The 24,167-nt window shown below is 42.9% G+C and overlaps 1 protein-coding gene across 1 annotated transcript in view; it reads right to left on the reverse strand.

Annotated features, from left to right (window-relative positions):
• Window positions 1–306: 306 nt before the first annotated feature.
• The window catches only part of KCNMB1 (potassium calcium-activated channel subfamily M regulatory beta subunit 1), a 101,047-nt gene continuing 77,186 nt past the window's right edge, over window positions 307–24,167 (reverse strand). Inside the window, exons 3-4 of the mRNA XM_082255329.1 lie at window positions 17,636–17,831; window positions 307–840 (exon numbers count right to left, since the gene is read on the reverse strand). Of these exons, the coding sequence (XP_082111455.1) occupies window positions 544–840; window positions 17,636–17,831 (493 nt within the window). The 3' untranslated portion in view covers window positions 307–543. The remainder of the gene's footprint in view (window positions 841–17,635; window positions 17,832–24,167) is intronic.

Here is a 24,167-nt window from a genome sequence, read left to right on the forward strand (position 1 = left end):
TATAACTAGCATAAGTACCTGAATCTCTCCTGATACCAGTCTGTCATACATGCACATATATGTGCCACCAGTGTCTTCCAGGTATCTAGGACCTGGCAGGTACTAGTGGCGTATATACAGTATGTACGCACAGAAATGCTGCCAGCTTCTGGAAGATTGCCACTATACCACCCGTCGGCACTTCTGCACACGTGGCCAGAAACCCGGAAGAGCTGCTTTGCAGTACATACATTAAAAAAAATAAAAATGTAAAAAATGTTTATAAAAATGTGAGAGTAATGCAAGAGGAAGAAGGAGGGCGGTGAGTTTAGTTCCACAAGATGTTACAAAATACGTGCAGCAGCTTCTGTTCATCCATGTGTATTTAGTAAGTATTTCCCAACATTAGCCACCTACCTACCATAACAAATACATTGCTTATACCATGTATATTTGTTTTCGTTTGCTCAGCTTCCTCCTTTACTCATTTATATAGAAATATACAATATACAACTGTGCTTGTATATATTGAAACAGAATATATTTTAGATACAAATAGCTGGTTTAGGCTTTGACAATTTCAAGTGCTTTGTTTGCTTGCAAAGAAATCATGGCAAAATATTGGCTGATTTTAACAATAATAACCACACAAAGTCCAACAGCAAACATCGAAGTTGGCCAAAAAAAATATGAAATCATCTTCTGGGGTCCAAATTTTCTCATTAAAATTGTACTTTTATATCTTCCTTTTGGGTCAAAATAGCAAACAAATGAAGATGACTTATTAAATTTTCTTTGAATTTCTTGTATATGCAATGCTACTTCTGTGTAGTTTTGTTTGCATTCAGGTATGTAGGAACACTGCAAAAATCAGAAAAAAAAACAAAAAATATTACAGTTGTTTATTACCTGTATTCTTTACAATATGTTTGAAATAAATAAAAGAAATTGAAGTGTTACTAGTTGTAAGAAAATATGTGCTTTTTTTCTCATAATATACACAAGAAAAACAAAAGAAAAGTTATGGTTGCTATGCATAATGAACCAAAAGTGTTTACTTCCTCTAGTTTTATTAAACACTGTACTTAAAGTGGTAGCATTTATTATATTGCAGCTTACCAATTCTTAGATGTGATGGCTACATTATTTTTTATTTTATAGACTTTTTTTTCTTTATATTCACCTGGTGATCCAGCCACTAAGTCTGCTGTTTTTCAACAGAACAAGGACACCTGCAAATATAGCAGTTATAAGTGTGGAGAAAGACCATTTACCACTGACAGAGGTGCTTACAATGCTATGTTTTTGTCCATTTATGTAAAACTTTTATCCCAAAACAAAAAGATTGTTGCTGTAACTGCTTGTGTAAATACAGATTACCAATGCTGCTGTTAAAAGGTGCCCATGTGCTCCTTTATCCAGCGTGGAGGCACTCTCAGGTGTGTTACTGGTAACATCACAAGGCAAAAACAGAGGGGAAAAGCCTATTAAAAAAAAAAAATGAATGCAGCCACCACATCTAAGGATCAGTAAGCTGCAATGTATTACATTTTTAGTTTTGTATTTAAAGTGGTTGTAAAAGCAGAAGGTTTTCTTTTCCCTTACTGCATTCTATTTTTCATGCAGCTTCCTCCACAGCCCCCTAAATAATTACCTGAGCACAATCTTAATCCAGCACTGTGCATGAGAGCCAAGGCTTTCTCTGCTCTCTCCCTCCTCAATGGCTCAGATAAAGCAGCAGGAGCCATTGGCTCTCCCTGCTGTCAATCACAGCCAGTGAGGAGGGAGCAGGGCCGAGCCAACTCTGTGTGTCTTATGGACACAGAGAGTGGGGCTTGGGAGTGAGCATGCATGAGTGCCCCCACAACAAGCGGCTTGCTATGGGGGCACTTACCGAGGGGGAGGAATCGAGGTGCCAGCGGGAGTAACCAAGAAGAGGAGAATAAGAGCTGCACTGTGCAAAACCATTGCACTCCGCAGATAAGGACATGTTTCTCTATCGCTCATTGACAGACGTAGTCTTCTTGATTCTCAAGAGCTGGGTTATGTTGTCTCCGCAGGAGTAGGACTAGGCAGAAAGACAAAACGTTCTGGCTCCACCTTAGGGGCAGTCCCTGAGGGTATATCCTCCCTCTCTCTGCTACAGGGAATCAGTTTTTTTCTGTCTAGTCAGGAGTAAGGACCTAAGTTCCTTGCTGGGATCTTTTTGGTCCTGGCAAGATTTTTTCTTTAGAGAAAATATTTTTTAGGTAGTTTTTCTCCAGTGTTTTTTTCCTGTGAGATCTTCAAGCAAAAACGCCGGACTGGGCGACACTAGTGGTCACCCCAGCCGGCCTACGAGCGCGCGCAGACCATTGCATTGCGCTTGGTCGGCCGCGACACATTCAAGTAAGTATGCGGGGCCGGGCGACGGGCTGGATGTTGAGATCCAGTGGTCACCCCGGTTTCTGCCTACAAGCGCGTGCAGACCAGAGCTCCGCGCTGGGTCGGCCGCGACGGAGTCCCAGTGGAGGGACTGACCTTGCGAGTTAAAAGTCTCGCTTGGACGCCAGGAAGCAGAGAGTCGAGGCGTCCGGAGTGGTCCACAACCCCCCACCCCGGTGGAGAGGGTATTGTGAAGAGAGGGTGCCTGTCGGTTCGGTATGGTGAGTAAACGTTCCCTTTTTTCTTTCCTCGTTATGAGGCAGTATGAATTATGGGCCCCTCCATCCATGGTCAGTATATATCTGACACTAAAAGTCCCCCTTGTAAATACAGTATGTGTTTGTGGGAAGTGGACTTGGTTTGAGAGCTAACACTCTACCCAGCAGACTGTAGCATTACAGCAGACATAGGAGGTATAATCCTACCTTATTTGTAGTGTATCTCCTGTAGATCAATAAATCGCCACTTAGCAGAGATGCAGGTGGGTTTGCTGGGAAAAACGATTTTCGGCGGTCTGCCGCCATTTTGCCGTAGACCAGGTGCATGTATGTCCTCAGGTCACGCCGGCCGCCATGTTTTTGGAGTCTAATGTCTCTTGCATGGGGGCGGCCATGTTTCATGAGCCCAGCTACCTCGTGGAGAGCTGGGAACGCCGGAAGGCGTACACAGGGGGCGGAGCCACGTCCTTCTACCCGGGAAAAAGCAACAGCTCCTTCCAGTCTGTAAAAGACAGACGCTGACTGCAGTTGGTTGAAAACTTCACTGCATCGGTTGGTGAGCCTTGGGGGTCCCTCTCTCTCTCTGTGGGGATCGAGAAGCAGGTACTCTGAGGGGCGCTATTGCGCTAGGGGGAGACACATGAAAAAAAAAAAAAAAAAAGAAAAAAGTTTTTTTGTTTTTTCTGGCAAAGGTGTCCTGAATTAACATGGACCCTGCCACTCATGTATCTCCTCCGGATCCCCTCGAGGGGTCTGCAGGATCCTCCAGCACCCCACTGACGATTGAATCATTGTCAGCTATTATGGAAACTTTTGTGTCCCGGGTGGAAGTGGCTTGTCAGGGACAGGGCGCAAGAAAGCGACCCCCGCCTAACCCCTTATTATCTGAAACCTCGGATTCAGACTCTGAGCCTATTTCTGCAGTTGCAGATACCTCATCTGGGATTGGTGTCTCGTGTACTGTCTCTTCAGACAGTGAGGAGGATGTTTCGGCATCAGCCATAGCCAAAGAGGAAGCGTTGGTAAACGCACTCATTGTATCTGTTCAAGAAACCTTAAGATTACAGGGTATTCCGTCGGAAATAGTTGAAACTGAAATCCCTTTTGGGACTAAAAAACGCATCAAAGTGGCGAAGGTTTTTCCATTGCCCAAATGTTTTGGCAATCCAATCAAAGAAGAATGGAGTCTGCCAAAACGCACTTCTACTATTTCTAAACGCATTAACAGGCGTTATCCGTTTGAGGAAATCCTCATTAAAAAATGGACAGAACCACCTGTGGTGGATTCACCAATTGCTAGATTGTATAAAGCCACGGTTATTCCTCTAGAAGACGCTCCGTCTTTTAAAGATCCAGTGGATCGCAAGATAGAAGCTATGTCTCGCACCATGTTTACCTTGATTGGATCAGCTTTCAGACCAATAATTGCTATTGGTCTGGTTTCGCAGGCTGTAACTGAATGGACCAAGTGGTTACGCCGGGACTTAGAAGAGGTCCCTCAGGCGGTATCAGATTTGTTGGAACAAATGATACAGGGGTTACAGTTTGTGTGTAATGCGGCGTTAGACGCCACTCCATTATTGGCGCGAGCATCAGTCTCAGCGGTGGTTCTCAGGCGTACACTGTGGCTAAAAGGTTGGTTAGCCGACCAAGGTTCCAAAAAAGCATTGGCTAATATCCCCTTTTTAGGAGAGCGTCTTTTTGGAGCCAACTTAGATGAGATCATTAAGGATCTCACGGGTGGAAAGAGCACCTTTTTACCGCAAAATGTTAAAGGTAAAGGAACTCGTCAAAAACGAGGGCCTTCTTTTTCTGCTCACAAGAGGTTTTTTTCGTCCCGCGGGTGAAAAAATTAAGTCCTCCAAAGCTCCTTCAGGAGGCTTCAAGGGACGTTGGTCGGGCAAGCAAAAGCCCGCCCCCTCCAGACCTGAAGATAAATCGTCCAAAGCCTGAAGGTGCGCCCCCACCCATAACTGGGGTGGGGGGACGTCTTCGCCGGTTCCCGGATCCATGGCTTTCCAGAATCCCGGACAAGTGGGTTTGCGAAGTCATAAGGTCAGGGTACAAGATCGAGTTTCGATCTCTCCCACCGGCGCGATTCTTCCCTTCCAATATTCGACTATCCCTGGATCGTTTAGAAGATCTGCGGAGAGCAGTCACGGATTTACTACAACAAGGAGTGGTAGTCCACGTTCCTTGGACAGAACGTTTTCAGGGGTTTTATTCAAACCTATTTACAATACCCAGGAAAGAGGGCAAAGTGCGTCCAATTCTGGACTTAAGGGCACTCAATTCTTTTGTCAACATAAGAAAATTCAGAATGGAGTCCATTCGCACAGTAGCAGCCTTCCTGCATCCAGGGGATGTCCTAGCGTCCATAGACATCAAGGACGCCTATCTTCACATTCCCATTTTCGCAGGACATCAGCGGTTTCTACGCTTTTCCGTAGAAGAGAACCACTATCAGTTTGTGGCGTTACCTTTCGGTCTCGCCACGGCTCCTCGGGTCTTCACGAAGGTGTTGGCCCCAATGTTGGCACTACTGCGCCAAAGAGGCATATCGATTCTTGGTTACCTAGACGATCTTCTGCTTCATGCAGAGTCTCCTCAGACCTTGCTACAAAACATAGAAATTACTATAATTTCTTTACAGGAATTCGGGTGGTTGGTGAACCAGCAAAAGTCATTTCTGGTTCCCACCCAGAGGCTTGAATACCTGGGTCTAATTCTAGAGACAGTCAGGACAAGAGTTTTTCTTCCGGTAGGGAAACTCCGGAAGATTCAATTAGCAGTCCAGTTGTTACTATCCAACAGCTGGTCTTCTCTTCGAACTTGCATGAGGGTTCTGGGGTTGATGGTGGCTTCCTTCGAAGCAGTCCCATTTGCCCAGTCCCATACCCGAATTCTTCAGCAAGAGATTCTTCTCAGATGGGATCGGAATCCGGAATCCCTGGACAATCAGATCCGATTGAGCAAACAGACCAGAGAGTCTCTGGTCTGGTGGCTTCGGTCTCCGATGCTCAGCCAGGGAAAGTCATTTCTGCCAATATATTGGACGATAGTGACCACGGATGCCAGTCTATCCGGATGGGGAGGAATTCTCGGTCAGTTATCTGTCCAGGGACTTTGGTCCCTGGAAGAATCCAGGTGGCCGATAAATGTATTGGAACTGAGAGCGATCAGACTTTGTCTGATTCTCTGGACCGAGCAGCTCCAGGGCAGCCCGGTTCGGATCCAGTCGGACAATGCCACGGCCGTGGCTTATGTCAATCACCAGGGGGGCACCAAGAGTGTCCGAGCGGCCAAAGAAGTGGCTTGCATTCTTCGCTGGGCGGAACGATTTGTTCCAGCTTCTCTGCGGTGTTCATTCCGGGGGTGGAGAATTGGCAGGCAGATTATCTCAGCCGTCAGACTCTGGATCAGGGGGAATGGTCCCTCCATCCAGAAGTTTTTCACCAGTTGTGCCTACGGTGGGGCACCCCGGATGTGGATCTGTTGGCATCACGATTCAACAGGAAAGTACAGAGATTCGTGGCTCGCTCCCGCGATCCTCTAGCAGAGACCGCAGACGCACTGATCGCCCCGTGGGGGCAATACCAGCTAATGTATGCCTTCCCTCCTCTCGCGTTACTGCCAAGACTTCTTCGCAGGATAGAGGAGGAAGGAATTCCAGTAATTCTGGTAGCTCCGGACTGGCCTCGTCGAGCTTGGTACGCCGACGTGGTCAGACTGGTGGCGGACGTCCCGTGGAGACTTCCTCTCAGGGAGGACCTACTGTCTCAGGGACCGATCTTCCATCCTGCTTTACGATCGCTGGCTTTAACGGCCTGGCTATTGAGACCCAGGTGCTGAAGGACAAGGGATTGTCAGCTTCAGTTATTCCTACTCTAGTTGAAGCAAGGAAAGCGACTTCCAGAAAGATTTATCATCGCACATAGAAGTCCTACATTGCATGGTGTGAACCTTTGGGGTTCCGTCCACGGTCTTATTCGGTTAGTCGAATATTAGCTTTTCTGCAACAAGGGGTTGAGCAGAAACTGGCCTTGAGCACTATCAAGGGTCAGGTCTCAGCATTAGCTATCTTCTTTCAGAAGCCTTTGGCTACTCATTCCTTGGTGCGGAATTTCATCCAGGGGGTGCGACATCTGGCTCCGCCAGTGCGCGCCGTTACCACCCTGGGATCTTAATTTAGTATTGTCGGTTCTTCAGAAACCTCCCTTTGAAGATATTAGGGAGATTCCTCTACCTACGTTGTCCCAGAAGGTGGCCTTCTAGGTGGCTATCACTTCTGCACGCAGGGTGTCAGAACTGGCCGCATTATCTTGTCGTTCCCCATATCTGGTGGTTCATAGAGATAAGGTGGTTCTTCGTCCGAATCCATCCTTTCTACCAAAAGTGGTTTCAGAATTTCATCTGAATGAAGAAATTGTATTACCTTCCCTGTGTCCTAAGCCCAGTCATCCTCGGGAGTTTGCTTTACACTCCTTGGATGTGGTCCGGGCGATCAGGGTAAACTTAAAAACGACAGACTCGTTTCGCAAGACGGATTCACTTTTTGTGATCCCGGATGGACCCAAAAAGGGGTTGCCTGCATCTGCCGCGACCATTTCCAAATGGATCAGACAGACGGTGGTACAGGCTTATTCTATTAAGGGTCGGGAGCCCCCGTTCCCTGTTAAGGCGCACTCCACTCGGGCGCTTAGTGCGTCATGGGCCTTTCGCCATCAGGCGTCAGTGGTCCAGGTGTGCAAGGCGGCTACCTGGTCGTCGGTGCATACCTTTACAAAACATTATAAAGTTGATGTAATGGCATCATCTGATGCCGTGTTTGGCCGCAAGGTTTTGCAGGCCGCCATTTGAGGAGACCAGTGGTCTGCCTCGAGGGTTTTTTTCCGTTGAAAATTTTTCTTTTGAGTCTCATTCTTTGTTTATAATGAGCCTTTAAAACTTCTAGTTTGGCACCGGTTGGGCCTTCTAGATTGGATTTTGATTTTTGTCAATCCCACCCCTCATTTGTGGCACTGCTTCTGGATGTCCCAGCTCTTGAGAATCAAGAAGACTACGTCTGTCAATGAGCGATAGAGAAAAATGGATTTTTGTAAGATCTTACCGTAAAATCCTTTTCTCTTAAGCTCATTGACAGACGTAGTACCCGCCCCTCTATCATTGAGTTGGGTTGGGTTAAATTCTCTGTTACTGCTTTAGAACAGAACTGATTCCCTGTAGCAGAGAGAGGGAGGATATACCCTCAGGGACTGCCCCTAAGGTGGAGCCAGAACGTTTTGTCTTTCTGCCTATTCCTACTCCTGCGGAGACAACATAACCCAGCTCTTGAGAATCAAGAAGACTACGTCTGTCAATGAGCTTAAGAGAAAAGGATTTTACGGTAAGATCTTACAAAAATCAATTTTTCTTATTTTTTTTAAAAAAATAACAAAGCTTTATAATCATTTTAATACCGCTTTAATCTTAAAGCACTTACATTAAGTTTATACAATTTATAATGACTGTGTTATAAATATTTAGAAATACATTTAGTAGCATTTAGGCTGCATTCACACTTGAGCGTAGCGTTTTCGCGCGTTTTTTTACTGCGATTTTACCACGATTTAACCACGATTTTCAGGCGTTTTTTTCAGGCGTTTTTGGAGGCAGGCATTGACATTTATCAAAAACACTGGTAATCAGCCCAAAAAGAAGCTCGTACTTTTTTCAGCTACAGGCGTTTTGCAAAAGGCTCAGATGTGAACAGGGGCCATTTAAATGAATGGGGTTTTGGAACGTTTTTTTTTTTTTAGCGTTTTTGGAGCTGAAAAACGCTCAAAAACACCCAAGTGTGAATGAAGCCTTAGGCTAAGTTCACATGTAGGCATTTTGGGGCGTTTTTGGGGAGTTTTTCTGCTCTAGGATCAGCTCAAAAAATGCCCAACAAGACAAATCCTATTAATTTCAATGGCCCTGTTCACATCTGAGCGTTTTGACGTTTTAAGCAAAACGCCCAACGCTCAAAAAAGTACATGAGCTTATTTTTGGGCAGATTACAGGCGTTTTTATTTTTTTTCCATTGATTACTAGTCAACCTAAAAACGCCTGCACAAAAACGCCCATAAAAATGCCTGAAAAAACGCCTGTAAATAGCAACGCCAAGATGTGAACGTAGCCTTACAAAAGTACTTTGGAGCAAATCACATTACATTATTAACTAAGAAAAAATAATTAACTATTTAAAATACTTCACATTTTCCATTCAATTGGTAATTAACTTTTGGGTTAGTACTTAAAGTGTCATTAAACCCAAATCATTGAAAACTGTCAATACATACTATATTACATAGTGTGTTCATACCCACTCATCCGCTAGAGCATTTGTTTCTGTAGACTGCAAAAATCCTGGTTGATCCTGTTGTTCACTGTCCCTCCCTCCTTGTCTGTGTCCTCGTTGCAGTCTGAGATTGTGTAGACCAGCTGCTGACATCTATGATCTACTGAACATACTTCAGTTTCAGTTTCCACTCTAAAGCTGCTCATTTGATCCTCATTTGTTATCTGTGCAGACCATGTGACTATAGGGTCACACATGTCAGTGTATACACAGTGGTATACTATATATATATATATATATACATATATATATGTAGCACCCTACAGGTAGGTGCTAGACAAATGTATAGTGGGCCTTGTCTGCTTAATAGCGGGGCCATGGTTTCTTTTGTCAGGGTGTCATGGCTTCCAGGTGTGCCTGCTAAGAGGGGAGTCTCCCCACTGGTTCCTGTGACTGTTAGAGGCTTCTCATAGGGCAGTGGAGGAAACCCAATCAGGGGACACATTCAGGCTTGTAACTACCCCAGAAGGCAGATTATGCCGCAAGGGATTCTGGGAGTGGGTATAAGTTTGAGGGAAGTGCGTGATTTGGCGGAAGCAGAGTCCCAGGAGGGAGACTGTCTCTCCTCCTATTTGAGGAAGAGGATGTCTCGGGTGCTGCCTGAGAATCCAGAGAGTGCTGAGTTGAGCTGAGGGGATCCGGTGTGCCGAGAACCAGCGGAGAGAGAGAGGGGTCCAGTCCCAGGAAAGCCTACACAGGTCGTGAGTACTGAGGATTGCCCCTGGGGGTCTGCCTGAAGTGTTAGAGGGGACCACGCCGGAGAAGGTTCTAGGATACAGATATCAGTTAGCAGACAAAGGGGGTACCTAGGTTGAGGACCCTGAAGTGACAGAGGGAGTACCTAGTCAGGGGGCCCTGAAGAGTTAAAAGGGGGCACCTGCAGTTTGGACCCTGAAGAGACAGTGTGCAGTGTCTTAGTTGAGAGTTGCCATACAGGATTCCACAACAGTCTACCTCAAGCCAGTGCAAGGCTAGAGGAAGAAGTCAGTGACTTTGCAGTACAGCAGTGTTTGTAGCTCATTGTTCTACATTCCTGGATCTTCTGGACTCAAGGTGGAGGATCTAGCACTTCTTTCAAGTTACAATGTGTTCTGACTGTCAGTGAGCATTGGCTAGCGTCGGCTGGTGTCAAGACAGCGTTAACAGACATTTCCTGAGAAAGTCCCAAGTTGTACTTAGTTGAGCCTAAAGGAGTATCCCACTCATCCTTCTCCTATCTCCTTAATTACAATAAACCAACAAAACAAAGATGCCGGAGTTGTCAATGTGTCAGTTCTCAAACCCAGGGTCGCAGCTCACATGGGCTGGAGAGGTAACCGGTAACAATGACAGACCCACATCAGGCCCAATGCCTGGAAAACCTGCTACATATATATATACAGTATACACATACACACAGTATCTAACAAAAGTGAGTACACCCCCTCACATTTTTGTAAATATTTTATTATATCTTTTCATGTGGCAACACTGAAGAAATGACACTTTGCCTCAATGTAAAGTACTGAGTGTACAGCTTGTATAACAGTGTAAATTTTCTGTCCCCTCACAATAACTCAACACACAGCCATTAATGTCTAAACCGCTGGCAACAAAAGTGAGTACACCCCTAACTGAAAATGTCGAAATTGTGCCCAATTAGCCTATTTCCCTCCCTGATGTCATGTGACTCTTTAGTGTTACAAGGCCTCAGGGGTGAATGGGGAGCAGGTGTGTTAAATTTAGTGTTATCGCTCTCATTCTCTCATACTGGTCCATGCAAGTTCAACATGGCACCTCATGGCAAAGAACTCTCTAAGGATCTGAAAAAAAGAATTGTTGCTCTACATAAAGATAGCCTAGGCTAAAGGAAGATTGCCAAGACCCTGAAACTGAGCTGCAGCATGTTGGCCAAGACCATACAGTGGTTTACCAGGACAGGTTCCACTCAGAACAGGCCTCGCCATGGTCGACCAAAGAAGTTGAGTGCACATGCTCAGCATCATATCCAGAACTTGTCTTTGGAAAATGGATGTATGAGTGCTGCCAGCATTGCTGCAGAGGTTGAAGAGGTGGTGGGGTCAGCCAGTCAGTGCTCAGACCATACGCCGCATACTGCATCAAGTTGCATGGCTGTCATCCCAGAAGGAAGCCTCTTCTAAAGATGATGCACAAGAAAGCCCACAAACAGTTTGCTGAAGACAAGCAGACTAGGGACATGGATTACTGGAACCATGTCCTATGGTCTGATGAGACCAGGATAAACGTATTTGGTTCAGGTGGTGTCAAGCGTGTGTGGCAGCAACCAGGTGAGTAGTACAAAGACAAGTGGGTCTTGCCTACAGACAAGCATGGTGGTGGGAGTGTCATGGTCTGGGGCCACATGAGGGCTACTGACACTGGGTTGCTATAGTTCATTGAGGGAACCATGAATGCCAACATGTATTGTGACATACTGAAGCAGAGCATGGTCCCCTCCCTTCGAAGACTGGGCCACAGGGCAATATTCCAACATGATAACAACCCCAAACACACCTCCAAGACGACCACTGCCTTGCTAAAGAAGCTGAGGGTGAAGGTGATGGACTGGCCAAACATGTCTCCCCACCTAAACCCTATTGAGCATCTGTGGGACATCCTCAAATAGAAGGTGGAGGAGCGCAAGGTTTCTAACACCCACCAGCTCCGTGATGTCATCATGCAGGAGTGGAAGAGGACTCCAGTGGCAACCTGTGAAGCTCTGGTGAACTCCATGCCCAAGAGGGTTAAGGCAGGGCTGGAAATTAATAGTGGCCACACAAAATATTGTTACTTTGGGCCCAATTTGGACACTTTCACATACGGGTGTACTAACTTTTGTTGCCAGCAGTTTTGGACATTAATGGCTGTGTGTTGAGTTATTTTGGAGGGGACAGGATATTTAATTGTTATACAAGCTGTACACTCACTATTTTACATTGTAGCAAATGTGTTTCTTCAGTGTTGTCACCTGAAAATATAGAATAAATGTTTACAAAAATGTGAGGGATGTACTCACTTTTGCGAGATACTGTATATATATATATATTGTGGTGGTATGCAAGGTGAGGTAGTAGATAATCGCTATATTTAGTGAGAGACTGAACCGGAATCCAGCCCGGGTTTTTCCAGCCTCTGTGACAGGCTAGGTTCCGGTCCAGAGATTGTGGGTTACCCGAGTCCATGCTCAGGTGGACTTTAAATGAGCAGGAAGAGAGCACAGAAATGCTCTGGCCTGAGACTCAGAAGGGAATCTGAGAGAGGAGCTCTGTTTGGACTTTCAAAAGAACAGGTTTGCTTGTGTGTTTTTGTGGGTGATGGGGACCAGCCCCACACTGTATAGTGAGAAAACCTGTTGTTTAGTTTAGCGCCAGACGGCAAGGATTTATTTTACTGTTTTGTTGTTTTTGCATATTTGCAAACCAGCTGGCATCCCACCAGACTTGAAAGAAATTACCTGCATGCTGGCCCTACTTTCCTGGAAAAGGTGATCCCTGTGAGCTAATTTCCCACACAAGATATATACAGTATACATACATACGTATACACACAGCGGACACTCCCCTCTGTCCTTTTCCATGCCCCAATATTGCTAAACACTATGGGGGATATAAGATGGTGAATGATGGAGGCTTCACCTCCCAGTTAGTCCCAGCACATATACATCATAGACACAGGCTGGAGGGGCCTGTGCTTGGCAGAACTTCCTCCAGATATCTTTACAGAGTAAAAAAGTAAAAGCTATTGTCAGTCAACCTAAACCCAACCTACACCATGTTATTACAAGAAAAAAAAATTGACTTTGAATTATAGATTTCAATGAAGCTTTAAAACACTTTGTTGCTGTTAATTATTTATTTTAATTTTCTATTCTGAAAGCCATTTTTTGTCATGTGACTGGCACAGCATCAATCACCACTGTACAGACACAGATTCATACATCAGCAGAGTACAAGAAACTCATTCCTCACATAATTCCCTAAGGACAGAAAAAAACTGGGACATGTTATGTGATTGCTGAACGGCAATGAATAAATAAGCTATTCTTAAGGTTTTTGATTATTATTTATTTATATAAATAATAAAATAATTACCTTTTTTTATTATTAATATTTTCATTTTTACTTTTCCCCTTAATTCAATTTCTTCCTTATTTTTCTTATTCATTAATTTAAGAGGTTGTTTTACTTTATTTTCACATTCCTTTATCACGCCTTACATAGCAATCATAGGCACATGTTTCATTCCTCCTCACAGCCAATGATGCATAAATTCTGTTGTCCTGTTCTCACACCTTACCTCTATGACTAAGCCCCAATGAGCGGGGTGAAACCCTTTAGGGGGCATGGTTTGTGGAGCAGCACTGATGAAGGCTACCGTGTGTATACATTACAACCAGGATCTGGTTAGGCGAGCGGCAGTCTTTTTGCTTCAGTTTCCACTCCTCACTGGATGAGCCATTTTTCACACCGACACCCCTAATATCCTAAGCACCAGCAGGCCTTCAAACCTTGGCACTATGAAGTTTAGAGGGTTATTATGAATGACTGGGAAGCACTCTGAGGCTTCTTTTTCATTCACAAACTAAAGCACGGTAAACACAGTGAATGGACACAAATGGTACCAGGAAAGGAAGCGGCCAGTACATAAGACATATTTCATAGTTTCATAGCAGGTAAGGTTGAATAAAGACCATAGTCCATCCAGTTCAACCTGTGTAGGTGTGTGTGTGTCAGTGTCGATAATCATTTCCCATATCCCTGTATGTTGTGTTCATTAAGATGCACGTCCAAGAGTCTTTTACAAATCTCAATACCCCCCCCAATGACATCACCAATTGTGAAAGAGTTCAATATCCTTAGCGCCCTGACAGTGAAAAATCCCCTGCACAGCTTAAGGTTTAACCGCTTCTCCTCCAATCTTGTTGTGTGGCCCCCTGTACTCTTACACTCCCTGAGACTTGATAAGTTTTTTACCTACGCTGGGATCACCATTGAGGAATTAGGATACCGCTATCATATCTTCTCTCAATCGTCTCTTCTCCAGGGAGAATAAATGTAGTGCTTGTAGTCATTCCTCATTAAGTCCTCCAGCACCCTTAATAATTTTGTTGCCCTTCTCTGTACTCTCCCCACCTCTAGTACATCCTTTCTGAGGACTGGTGCCCAGAAGAGGACGGAATACTCTAGACGTGGCCGAACCAGAGTTTTATAAAGTGGCAGCATTATAGTTTTATCTGTGCAGTAAATTTCCATTTTTATGCAAGCTAACAGTCTAATGGCTTTGTTTGCTGCAGCTTGATATTGCATGCTATTACTCAGTCTGCCTTCTACCAGGACCCCCAGATCTTTTTCCATCCTCGATTCCCCCAGAGGTTCTCCCCCTAGGGAGTAGTTTGAGTTTATATTTTTAGCCCCAAGTGCATCACTTTACATTTCTTAACAATAAACCTAATTGGCCATGTAGTTACCCACCCCATTATAGTACAAGTTTCTCCTCCTCCTTCAGGTTGGGTGGCCTGTAACATACCCCTACTAATAATTTCCCACTTCTTCGCTTTGAGGTTCCACCCACATAGATTCCACCTCCTCCCTTGACCAATTTACATTGTCAGTGCTTTCTTCCACCCGTAAATCATTCTTGATAGATAGGCACACCATTCCCCTCTTCTACCCTCCCTGTCCTTTCGATACAAGGCATACCCCTGGATAATTGCCAGCCAGTCGTGTGAGCTGGCAAACTAAGTTTCTTTTATTCCCACAAAGTGTAAATCCTCTCTGTGTAATAGTAGCTTCAGTTCCCCCATTTTGTTAGCTAGGCTCCTGGCATTTGTGTATACGCCTCTCAGTATTGTACAGGTGCATATTATTTTCTCCTTATGTTTTCTCAGGCTTCGTCTTTGATTTGTTAACTCATTCACCCCGGGATTAAATGTTATGGATATATTATCACTAGTGCCTCCATTACCATCTGTCCTTTGCTCACTGCTGGCTTTCTTCCTCTGAACCCTCATCACCTCCTAGTTTAAAAGCCCCTCCAACTTATTGGCCATCTTTTCTTCCCAACCCCAGCTGGTCCCTTGCTCTCCGTCCTGAATGTATCCCCCTGTGTGACTGCAGCAGCTGCCAGCTGGAGAGGAAGGAAGCCGATAAGGCAGTATAGCCAGCCCACCTGCTTGGCAGGTGCCTGGGCCTCCCTTTTCAACTGATGAGGGCCAGGCCCAGTACAGGAGAGCCGGCTGTACTGCCTTATCAGTGGCCCTGGGTTGTGTAACTGGACTAAGATCCCAGAATGGATAGGTCAAGATATGGAACCTTTAGCATCTTCTCTGCACTCAGCTGAGCTGATTAAGTCTGTGCTGTTTGTTCATTATTAGGGCTCTTTTATTGTCCTTGCTGGGAGGCAAAATTTATAAGGATACCATTTTAAAGCAGTCGGGGAGACTAAAATAAAACCTGTCAGGGCAGTATATAACATAAATAAAGTTAAGACCTGGCAGGAGGAAAGAAAGCAAAAAAGATCTGAGAAGAAAGGGAAGTCAGCGGAGAAGACAGAGGGTGCAGAAAACACCAAGCTAGCTACCTCTAGGAGATGTACATGGACCTAATAAAGGCAGTAGCACCTAAAGATGAAATAGATGGGGTTTCCTCAGTAGTATTGCTGAAGGGGTGGAAAAAGTGGGGAAAACTGTCATGGCTAGGACCACTTCTAATGAAGATAACACCTGCATGGATTTGGATGAATCAAAATAGACCCCTACTGTCAAGAGAATCGAAACCAAAATCACTTTATACTAGAGAGGGGTTATAGTCTCAGGAGGGGGGAACTGGGGGGGGGGGGTTCCCTATTTTTTGTGATGGGAAGCCAAGTCTCCAGTTACAGCAGTGAGGGCAGTGAGAACAGGAGACTGCCCATATGCACCTGTAACTCCTGTTGTGAAAGTCATCACCTCCTACACAAGTAATGGCTTCAATGGATACTGGAGCGGAAGTTGTGCTTTTACCAGGAAACCTCTCCCATTACTAAAGAGAAGTGATCCATGTAGAAGGTTTAGCAAGGCAAAACACACTTGGACTGGTTACTGGTAAGAGAGCAGAAGGCTTGAGAACAGGGGTCCTTAGTCCTGCTGAAAGCACTTTCCCTGCTCCGGTGTTCAGTATGAAAACCTGATGGAACAAGGGTAATGACTGTGAATTACAGAGGCCTTTACAAAGTGGCACCTCCATTAAAGTCAGCTTTACATCATATGATCACCTTTTTTAACAGAATTGCAAAAAAGGCAGGAAAATATCATGGTGTGATAAACCTGGCTAACACTTTCTTTTCTATCCTAATAGTCCTGGAGTGGAACAAAGGAGTGCCTTTATGTGGGACAGCCCCCGGTGCACTTTAAACATGCTTCCTTAAGCATAATTTCATTCATCAATGATTGTCACAGACCAGTTGTCCAAGATTTGAGCACCCTGAATTTGAAAGTCACTGTGTTTTACTAAATTGATGAGATTATGAATCCTTGAACCATAGAGGATGTAACTGAAGTGTTCCACCTTCTGATATAGCACACGCAGAACAGACGATGGGCTGTAAAGAGTGATGAAGTCCAGGGAACTGCCACAGAGGAGAAATTCCTGGGACTGATGTAGACTGGGCCACAGAAGAAAATTTCAGAGACATCTGTGCAAAGTATTTAGGGACTGTCCTCCCCTACTACAAAAATCCTGTTCATTAGGAAATCATGAACCAGCTATAATAGAAAATAAGTGATTTGTAGAATATTTCAATTGTATGTATGCTTATTTTTAGCACTCCATGTCTTGTATTGTTTTCCTGTAACATTAACCCTCCTCTTATGTTAGGGTCAGAACCGACCCGTTTTCAGGTTTTGAATGTCTATAAGTATCACATAAATTTGTTTATTGCATCAAGATTTTTTTACTTTGTCAGGAACCTCTATTTAAACAATGTAATAGAAAAAGAATCCTTTTCACTAAATTATAAAATACTGTGGTGAAAATTTAAGACGTTTATGGTGTTAGGGTCAATTCTGACCCAGTTATAATATAGGATTTTAGGACACTAATAAGTGCCAAAACTGAAATCATAAACACTCTCTCTGCTTAGTAACACTGACAGCCAATCACCTCTCAACCCTGTGAGCTGTAGTTAGGGAGGGGCCTATCTCTTTGCCTGCTTGTCTGCTTCTCTAAATAAAGTGAAGAAACATAGGACCAATACATTTCAGAGTTGCTGACTTTATTTTACCATTTTTTAAATTTGAAAATGAGAGGTATGCTATCAAAAGAAAGGTCTAAGGGGGTCACACCAAAAATATTAAAACCAATCTTTTCAAGGATAAAGAAGCCTAACAAGGTAACCAAGAGGTAAGAAACAAATTGGATGATAAATAATTGTTCAGAGGGTATTTTATGGCTGATTTAAGACACGGGTCAAAACCGACCCTAAACATCATGGATAGTAACAGAAAGCTAACATAAGAGGAGGGTTAAGCAGTTTGTACACTTAATTAGTAAAAGGACATAAATGTACTGCTGGGTGGTTTTCTTCCTTTTCTGCAAAGAATTAGACAAGTAGTTATCAAAAAAAAAAAGCAAAATATAAAGCAAATAAACATTACCTTGTTATTCCATTCTGGAGATTCTTCATTATGATAGAGCATAAAAATGTCTTCTGAAAAATTAAGATTTACCAACACCTCCAGGCATGGGTATTTTAAAATACTTTCAGGTTTTGTATTGCTGTTATGGATACAGTTTGTTTTGTCTTTGAAAGTTGCTTGTACAAGGGTACACGTAGATTCAGCAGTCCACACACTTCAAAAGGCAAAATGTTACATTAAAATTGTTTATTAAAAATGTCCTTTACATCATTGTACAAATGTTAATATCACTATTTTATTGATTAATTAAGGTTAATGTATTTATTGAATGCTTTACCTTATTCTATTACGTTTGTTATGGTATGCCTAAAGTAAAAAAAAAAAAAGAGGCATAATACCTCTCTGATGGTCAATGCCCAGAATCTTCATGGTCAAGAGCTACAGGCACAAAAGAACCACGTGCTTCAAACATACTTCTGCATGTGTTGGATGCCCGGTCCTCCACTATAAACTGTAGTTCCATCTGCTATCCTCTACTATGGATAGTGTGTTCTGTAGTGTAGTGGGCAGCAAGTAAAAGCACAGCACACAAAGATGCATCATACAATACAACCAGTCAGATGTAGCTCTGTAAAGACTGAAACCAGTTTATTTCAAACTGGTAAGTATAACATATCTTTTTTCAGGCTAGTTCTAGTTCACCTGTTTTGGCTAGTGACAGAGTTGTATTAAATGCATAGAATGACAACTAGTGTATACATTGCAAATGTATTTGACTTGATATCAGCATCTTGCAATCCTTGTACAGCAGCACCCAAACTAGGGTGTAAAGGCTAAGTTCACCTTTTTTCTAAAATCCAGCTCCCCTATGTACCAATATACAAACCTGATTCCAAAAAAGTTGGGACACTGTACAAATTGTGAATAAAAACAGAATGCAATGATGTGGAATTTTCCCATTTCAATATTTTATTCAGAATACAACATAGATGACATATCAAATGTTTAAACTGAGAAAATGTATAATTTTAAGGGAAAAATAGGTTGATTTTAAATTTCATGGCATCAACACATCTCAACAAAAAGTTGGGACAAGGCCATGTTTACCACTGTGTGGCATCCCCTCTTCTTTTTATAACAGTCTGCATGCAAATGTCTGGAGACTGAGGAGACAAGTTGCTCAAGTTTAGGAATAGGAATGTTGTCTCATTCTTGTCTAATACAGGTTTTTAGTTGCTGAACTGTCTTAGGTCTTCTTTGTCACATCTTCCTCTTTATGATGCGCCAAATGTTTTCTATGGGTGAAAGATCTGGACTGCAGGCTGGCCATTTCAGTACCTGGATCCTTCTTCTACGCAGCCATGATGTTGTAATTGATGCAGTAAGTGGTCTGGCATTGTCATGTTGGAAAATGCAAGGTCTTCCCTGAAAGAGACGACGTCTGGATGGGAGCATATGTTGTTCAAGAACTTGGATATACCTTTCAGCATTGATGGTGCCTTTCCAGATGTGTAAGCTGCCCATGCCACACGCACTCATGCAACCCCATACCATCAGAGATGCAGGCTTCTGAACTGAACGCTGATAACAACTTGGGTTGTCCTTGTCCTCTTTAGTCCGGATGACATGGCGTCCCAGTTTTCCAAAAATAACTTCAAATTTTGATTCGTCTGACCCTAGAACAGTTTTCCACATTGCCACAGTCCATTTTAAATGAGCCTTGGCCCAGAGAAAACGCCTGCGCTTCTGGATCATGTTTAGAAATGGCTTCTTTTTTGGCCTATCGATTTTTAGACGGCAACGGCAAATGGCACGGTGGATTGTGTTCACCGACAATGTTTTTTGGAAGTATTCCTGAGCCCATGTTGTGATTTCCATTACAGTAGCATACGTATGTGATGCATCATGGGCATCCAGTATGGTTTTCCGGCCTTGACCCTTACGCACAGAGATTGTTCCAGATTCTCTGAATCTTTGGATGATATTATGCACTGTAGATGATGATAACTTCAAACTCTTTGCAATTTTTCTGTGAGAAACTCCTTTCTGATATTGCTCCACTATTTTTTGCCGCAGCATTGGGGGAATTGGTGATCCTCTGCCCATCTTTACTTCTGAGGTACACTGCCACACCGAGAGGTTCTTTTTATACCCAATCATGTTGCCAATTGGCCTAATAAGTTGCAAATTGGTCCTCCAGCTGTTCCTTTTATGTACATTTAACTTTTCCAGCCTCTTATTACTACCTGTCCCAACTTTTTTGGAATGTGTAGCTCTCATGAAATCAAAAATGAGCCAATATTTGGCATGACATTTCAAAATGTCTCACTTTCAACGTTTGATATGTTATCTATATTATATTGTGAATAAAATATAAGTTTATGAGATTTGTAAATTAGCCCATTCCATTTTTACTCACAATTTGTACAGTGTCCTAACTTTTTTGGAATTGGGTTTGTACCATTAACGTACCTCGGTTGCAGAAAAACACAAGTTTTCTTTGATTTTGAGAAGAAGGCCTTACCTTAGCCCTTGCTATATTTCTTAGAAAGCTCAAGAGACTCCCTGGTATACAGACAGAAACAGAAAAACCAGTAGGACACTGGAAGGAGTCTACCAGCTGACCTCATTAGCACCCCTGTACCCATCAACTAAGTTTTCACAGCATCCCTGTCATTTCTCCACACATACCTTTACCTGGCTTCCCCAGGGTGCCTTCAGAAGGGCTCAGGCTGCATGCTAAACTCCCTGGGGCTGCATGCAGCACGCAGGACACCCTTGTAGTGCAAGGGCCTGCCTAATTGGATACAGAGTGTTTGCATAGATGGTGTGTCCTCCAGAGATTGTACAATCAGATTGTATAGTGTATGGCCATATTTGTACACTTGAAATTACCTAGTTGCACCTTCAGTGTCAGTAACTGTTAATGGCACACTAAACACAGAAGCAAACACACATTTTGCCACATGATAAAACAGGTGACAAAAACAGAAAAAAACATGCAACTCGCACCACGCCAAAAAGAACAACGAGGCTCCATTCATATCTGTGTGTTTCCAAACACATGACAAACTGCACAAAAAATGAAGGCTTTGCCATGCGTTTCAGAAATGCGGTAAATATGCATATTGTTTGTGCTGTCATTACATGTTAATGTAATCAAGATTTGAAAGAGTTACTTTTTTATTGAGTGTGATGTACAGTATATTACAAGGATTTTAACAAACTTTGTTACAGAGTCCTACCTTTTGTTATTCTGAAGAAAACCCTGTGTGTTTGTCTGTGTCCATGTGGAAAGTGAATCTAATGTGAGTGGTTTCATAATTATCAATCAGCTGCTGCACCTGCAGGGCTCTTATGAGAAAAAATGCAGGGTCTACTCCCCTTTTAGACGTGATTTCCTATTGGGAGTATCTCACCAAAAAGCTGCAAGGGATGCCAAAAATCTGACTTATCTTAGTACAGACTTCTGGGAAAATCAGTAAGCCAATCACACAAGCAGAAATGTTTCTGGGGGGAATTCTGTGTACAAAACACCTGCAGGGAGCCATATTGCCTTTACAGAGAATGACAGAGCTGTAGATTGAAAAGGAAAGGTCATTTTTAATAACATTCAATTACAATATGACTTGAGTGGCAATTGTATATGCTATATATTTTTATTTTTTCGTTATTTTTTCCTAACTAATGTGGAGTTACCCTTTAAACCTCCTGTGGATAAGGTAAATTATAGAAAAGCACATTGGATAGCTTGGCCAGAAATTACATTGGAAAACGCTTCTATTTATTATAAAAAGTGAAATTCTGCCCAAAAAGGTGAAGTTATCCTTTAACCACTTGTCTACTAAGCACATTTTAAATGACAATTGAGCAGTCATGCAACACTGTACCCAAACCATATCTCTGTCATTATTTTGACATAGATAGAGCTCTCTTTTGGTGGTATTTGTTTACCACTGTGTTTTTTATTGTTTGCTAAACAAAAAAAGGGCGAAGAAGAAAAAAAAAAAAGTTTCTTTGTTTCTGTACTTTTTCTCCTTCACTAATGTGCACTGATGAGGCTGCACTGGTTGATGGTCACTGATAGGCAGGACTGATAGGTGGCACTGACAGACATCACTGACAGGCAGCACTAATGTGCACAAATTGGCACTGATGGGGCTGCATTGATAATCAGTACACTGGTGATCAGTGCCCTGATTATCAGTGTAGATGTTTGCCAGTTATTGGCTCTCCTCTCCTCATGTGCTGTCAGCGTGAGGAGAGGACTGCCGATAATCGGCAAATACCTATCCATGCCGATGCGTGACACAGGGGGCACGCGGGAAGCATGATCACAGGAGGACAATGTGAGCCCACACTGTAGCCGTCTTTCGGCTGTAGCATGGGCAGGAGACGGTTAAGCACCTGTTCTCCAGAATAACTGTAATCTACTGTATATAATCAATCCTCATGGCTGAAATCTTCAAGCTCCCTCGTTAATTGTGTTGCCCAGTTAAATGGAGCACAGAAATGTTTGTTAAAAAGAGAAGCATGGGGCGATGTGAACTTTCCTATGGTGATATGTAGCGTATCGACAGCAGGTTTTATTCCTTTTTTATTCTCTCTTTTTTCTCTTCTTTTTCTTTTTTCTCTTCTTTTTCTTATCTCTATGGGTTGCTTTATATGCACTGTTTATAATATGTTTCCACTCTTGTTGTGACCGAACACTTAAGAGCCGGTTCACATTAGCGCGACACGACTCCTTACTACTTCGCGGGCGACTTGTGCATTACATTGCACCACGACTTCGGAGCGACTTGCAGGAACTTCACATAATGGAAGTCTATGCAAGTTGCTCCGAGGTCGCCCCGAAATAGTACAGGACCCTTTTTCTAAGTCGGAGCGACTTGTGTCGCTCCTATTAGAACAGGACCTGTAGCGGTCAATGGACCGCGAGGGAGCGCGACTTGTCAGGCTGACAAGTCGCGTTAATGTGAACTGGGTCTAATAGTGTTCAGTATATTATCTTAACAAGCTGATGTCATGCCTGTACAATTGTACTTGTTTATCTTTCTGTCATGTACTGCTTATTTGTTCAATAAAGTTTTTATTTTTCTGATTAAACAAAAAAAAAAAAGAAGCAGGTGCAAACAAATTCATAATTCAGACTAATCTGGAGAATTAAAGAATAAATTGACCTTTTCGGGCAGAATTTCACTTTTCATAATAAATAAAAGCATTTTCCAATGCCATTTCTCACCCAGCCATCCCAATGTGCTTTTTTTCTCACCTACCTTATCCACAGGAGGTTTAAAATCTTGTCAGTTCATTTATATTTTTAAAATGATTTTCAGATTCCATCACTTCCTGTAGATTTTCTCTGCATTTACTTCCTTTAGGCCAGGGATCTCCAAACTATGGCCCTCCAGCTGTTTTCAAACTACACGTCCCATTAAGCATTGTAAAACTCTAACAATTACAGATATGACTAGTGTAAGGTGACCAGATTTTTAAAATGAAATCCGGGGACATATTTTTTTTTTTTATTGGCAAATGGTAAACTATTTTATAAGCATATTTTCTTGAAAAAATATATGCCGTGTATGTGGTATGTGTTTATGGAATGATTGTATGATATATACGTTTTTTTCTCACAATTCGTCCATGAGATAGAAAAAAAAAAGATACTTCTTGGAATTTTTTGGGATAGAACTACCAAATGTTAAGAAGATAAGATAGAGGAAAAACTTGGAAGGAGGGATGGGGCAGCAAAATTCAAATCCAATCCGGGCAGGGGTCACCTTCTCTGCAAAAGGTAGAAATACTGCAGAGCTACAATGTGCAAATAGTGGTGAAACACCCTATATATGTATAATCATAATAATAAAATGTAAAATATGCACATCAATTGTACATTTTATTATGATTATATATAGGGGGGGGGGGGGGTTCACCACTATTTGCATATTGCAGCTCTGCAATATTTTACCTTTACCTCTTACCTTTTGCAGAGAGGGTGACACCACCACTACTATGTTCTAATACACGGGTTGATTAGCATCTCTGTTATTATTATTTTATGTAGGGGGTTTCACCATTACTTGCACATTGAAGCTCTGCAATTTCTCAAAATAGTTTTGCAGAGAGGGTGACATCATCACTACTATATTGTAATACATTGGTTGATTTGCACTGGGTATTCATTGATAGGTTTTACCATTGCACTTGCATTTGTACAATTGTATGGATGAAGTGTAGGGCAGTGCTGCATTTTTTTGCTTTTTATTGTTGCATATTTGATGAGGGAACCAGCTATCAAGATTCTCTTATTGCTTTTGAGATTTTTTTAGTTGCATGGTAGTTGTTTTACTTGATTTGTTATGTCCTCTATGGACTGGTAACCAGTGGCCCTGAATATTGGTGGTCAATGTGCCCCTGTATGCTGGTGGTCATGATTGATTCATGTCTGCAATCTCTGACCATCTCCTGTATTATATCTGCATTCTCTGACCATCCACTGTATCATATCTGCAGTCTCTGACCATCTCCTGTACCATATCTGCAGTCT

The sequence above is a fragment of the Pelophylax lessonae genome, assembly GCF_965119305.1.
Source record: "Pelophylax lessonae genome assembly, chromosome: 4".
NCBI classification, from domain to species: Eukaryota; Metazoa; Chordata; class Amphibia; order Anura; family Ranidae; genus Pelophylax; species Pelophylax lessonae.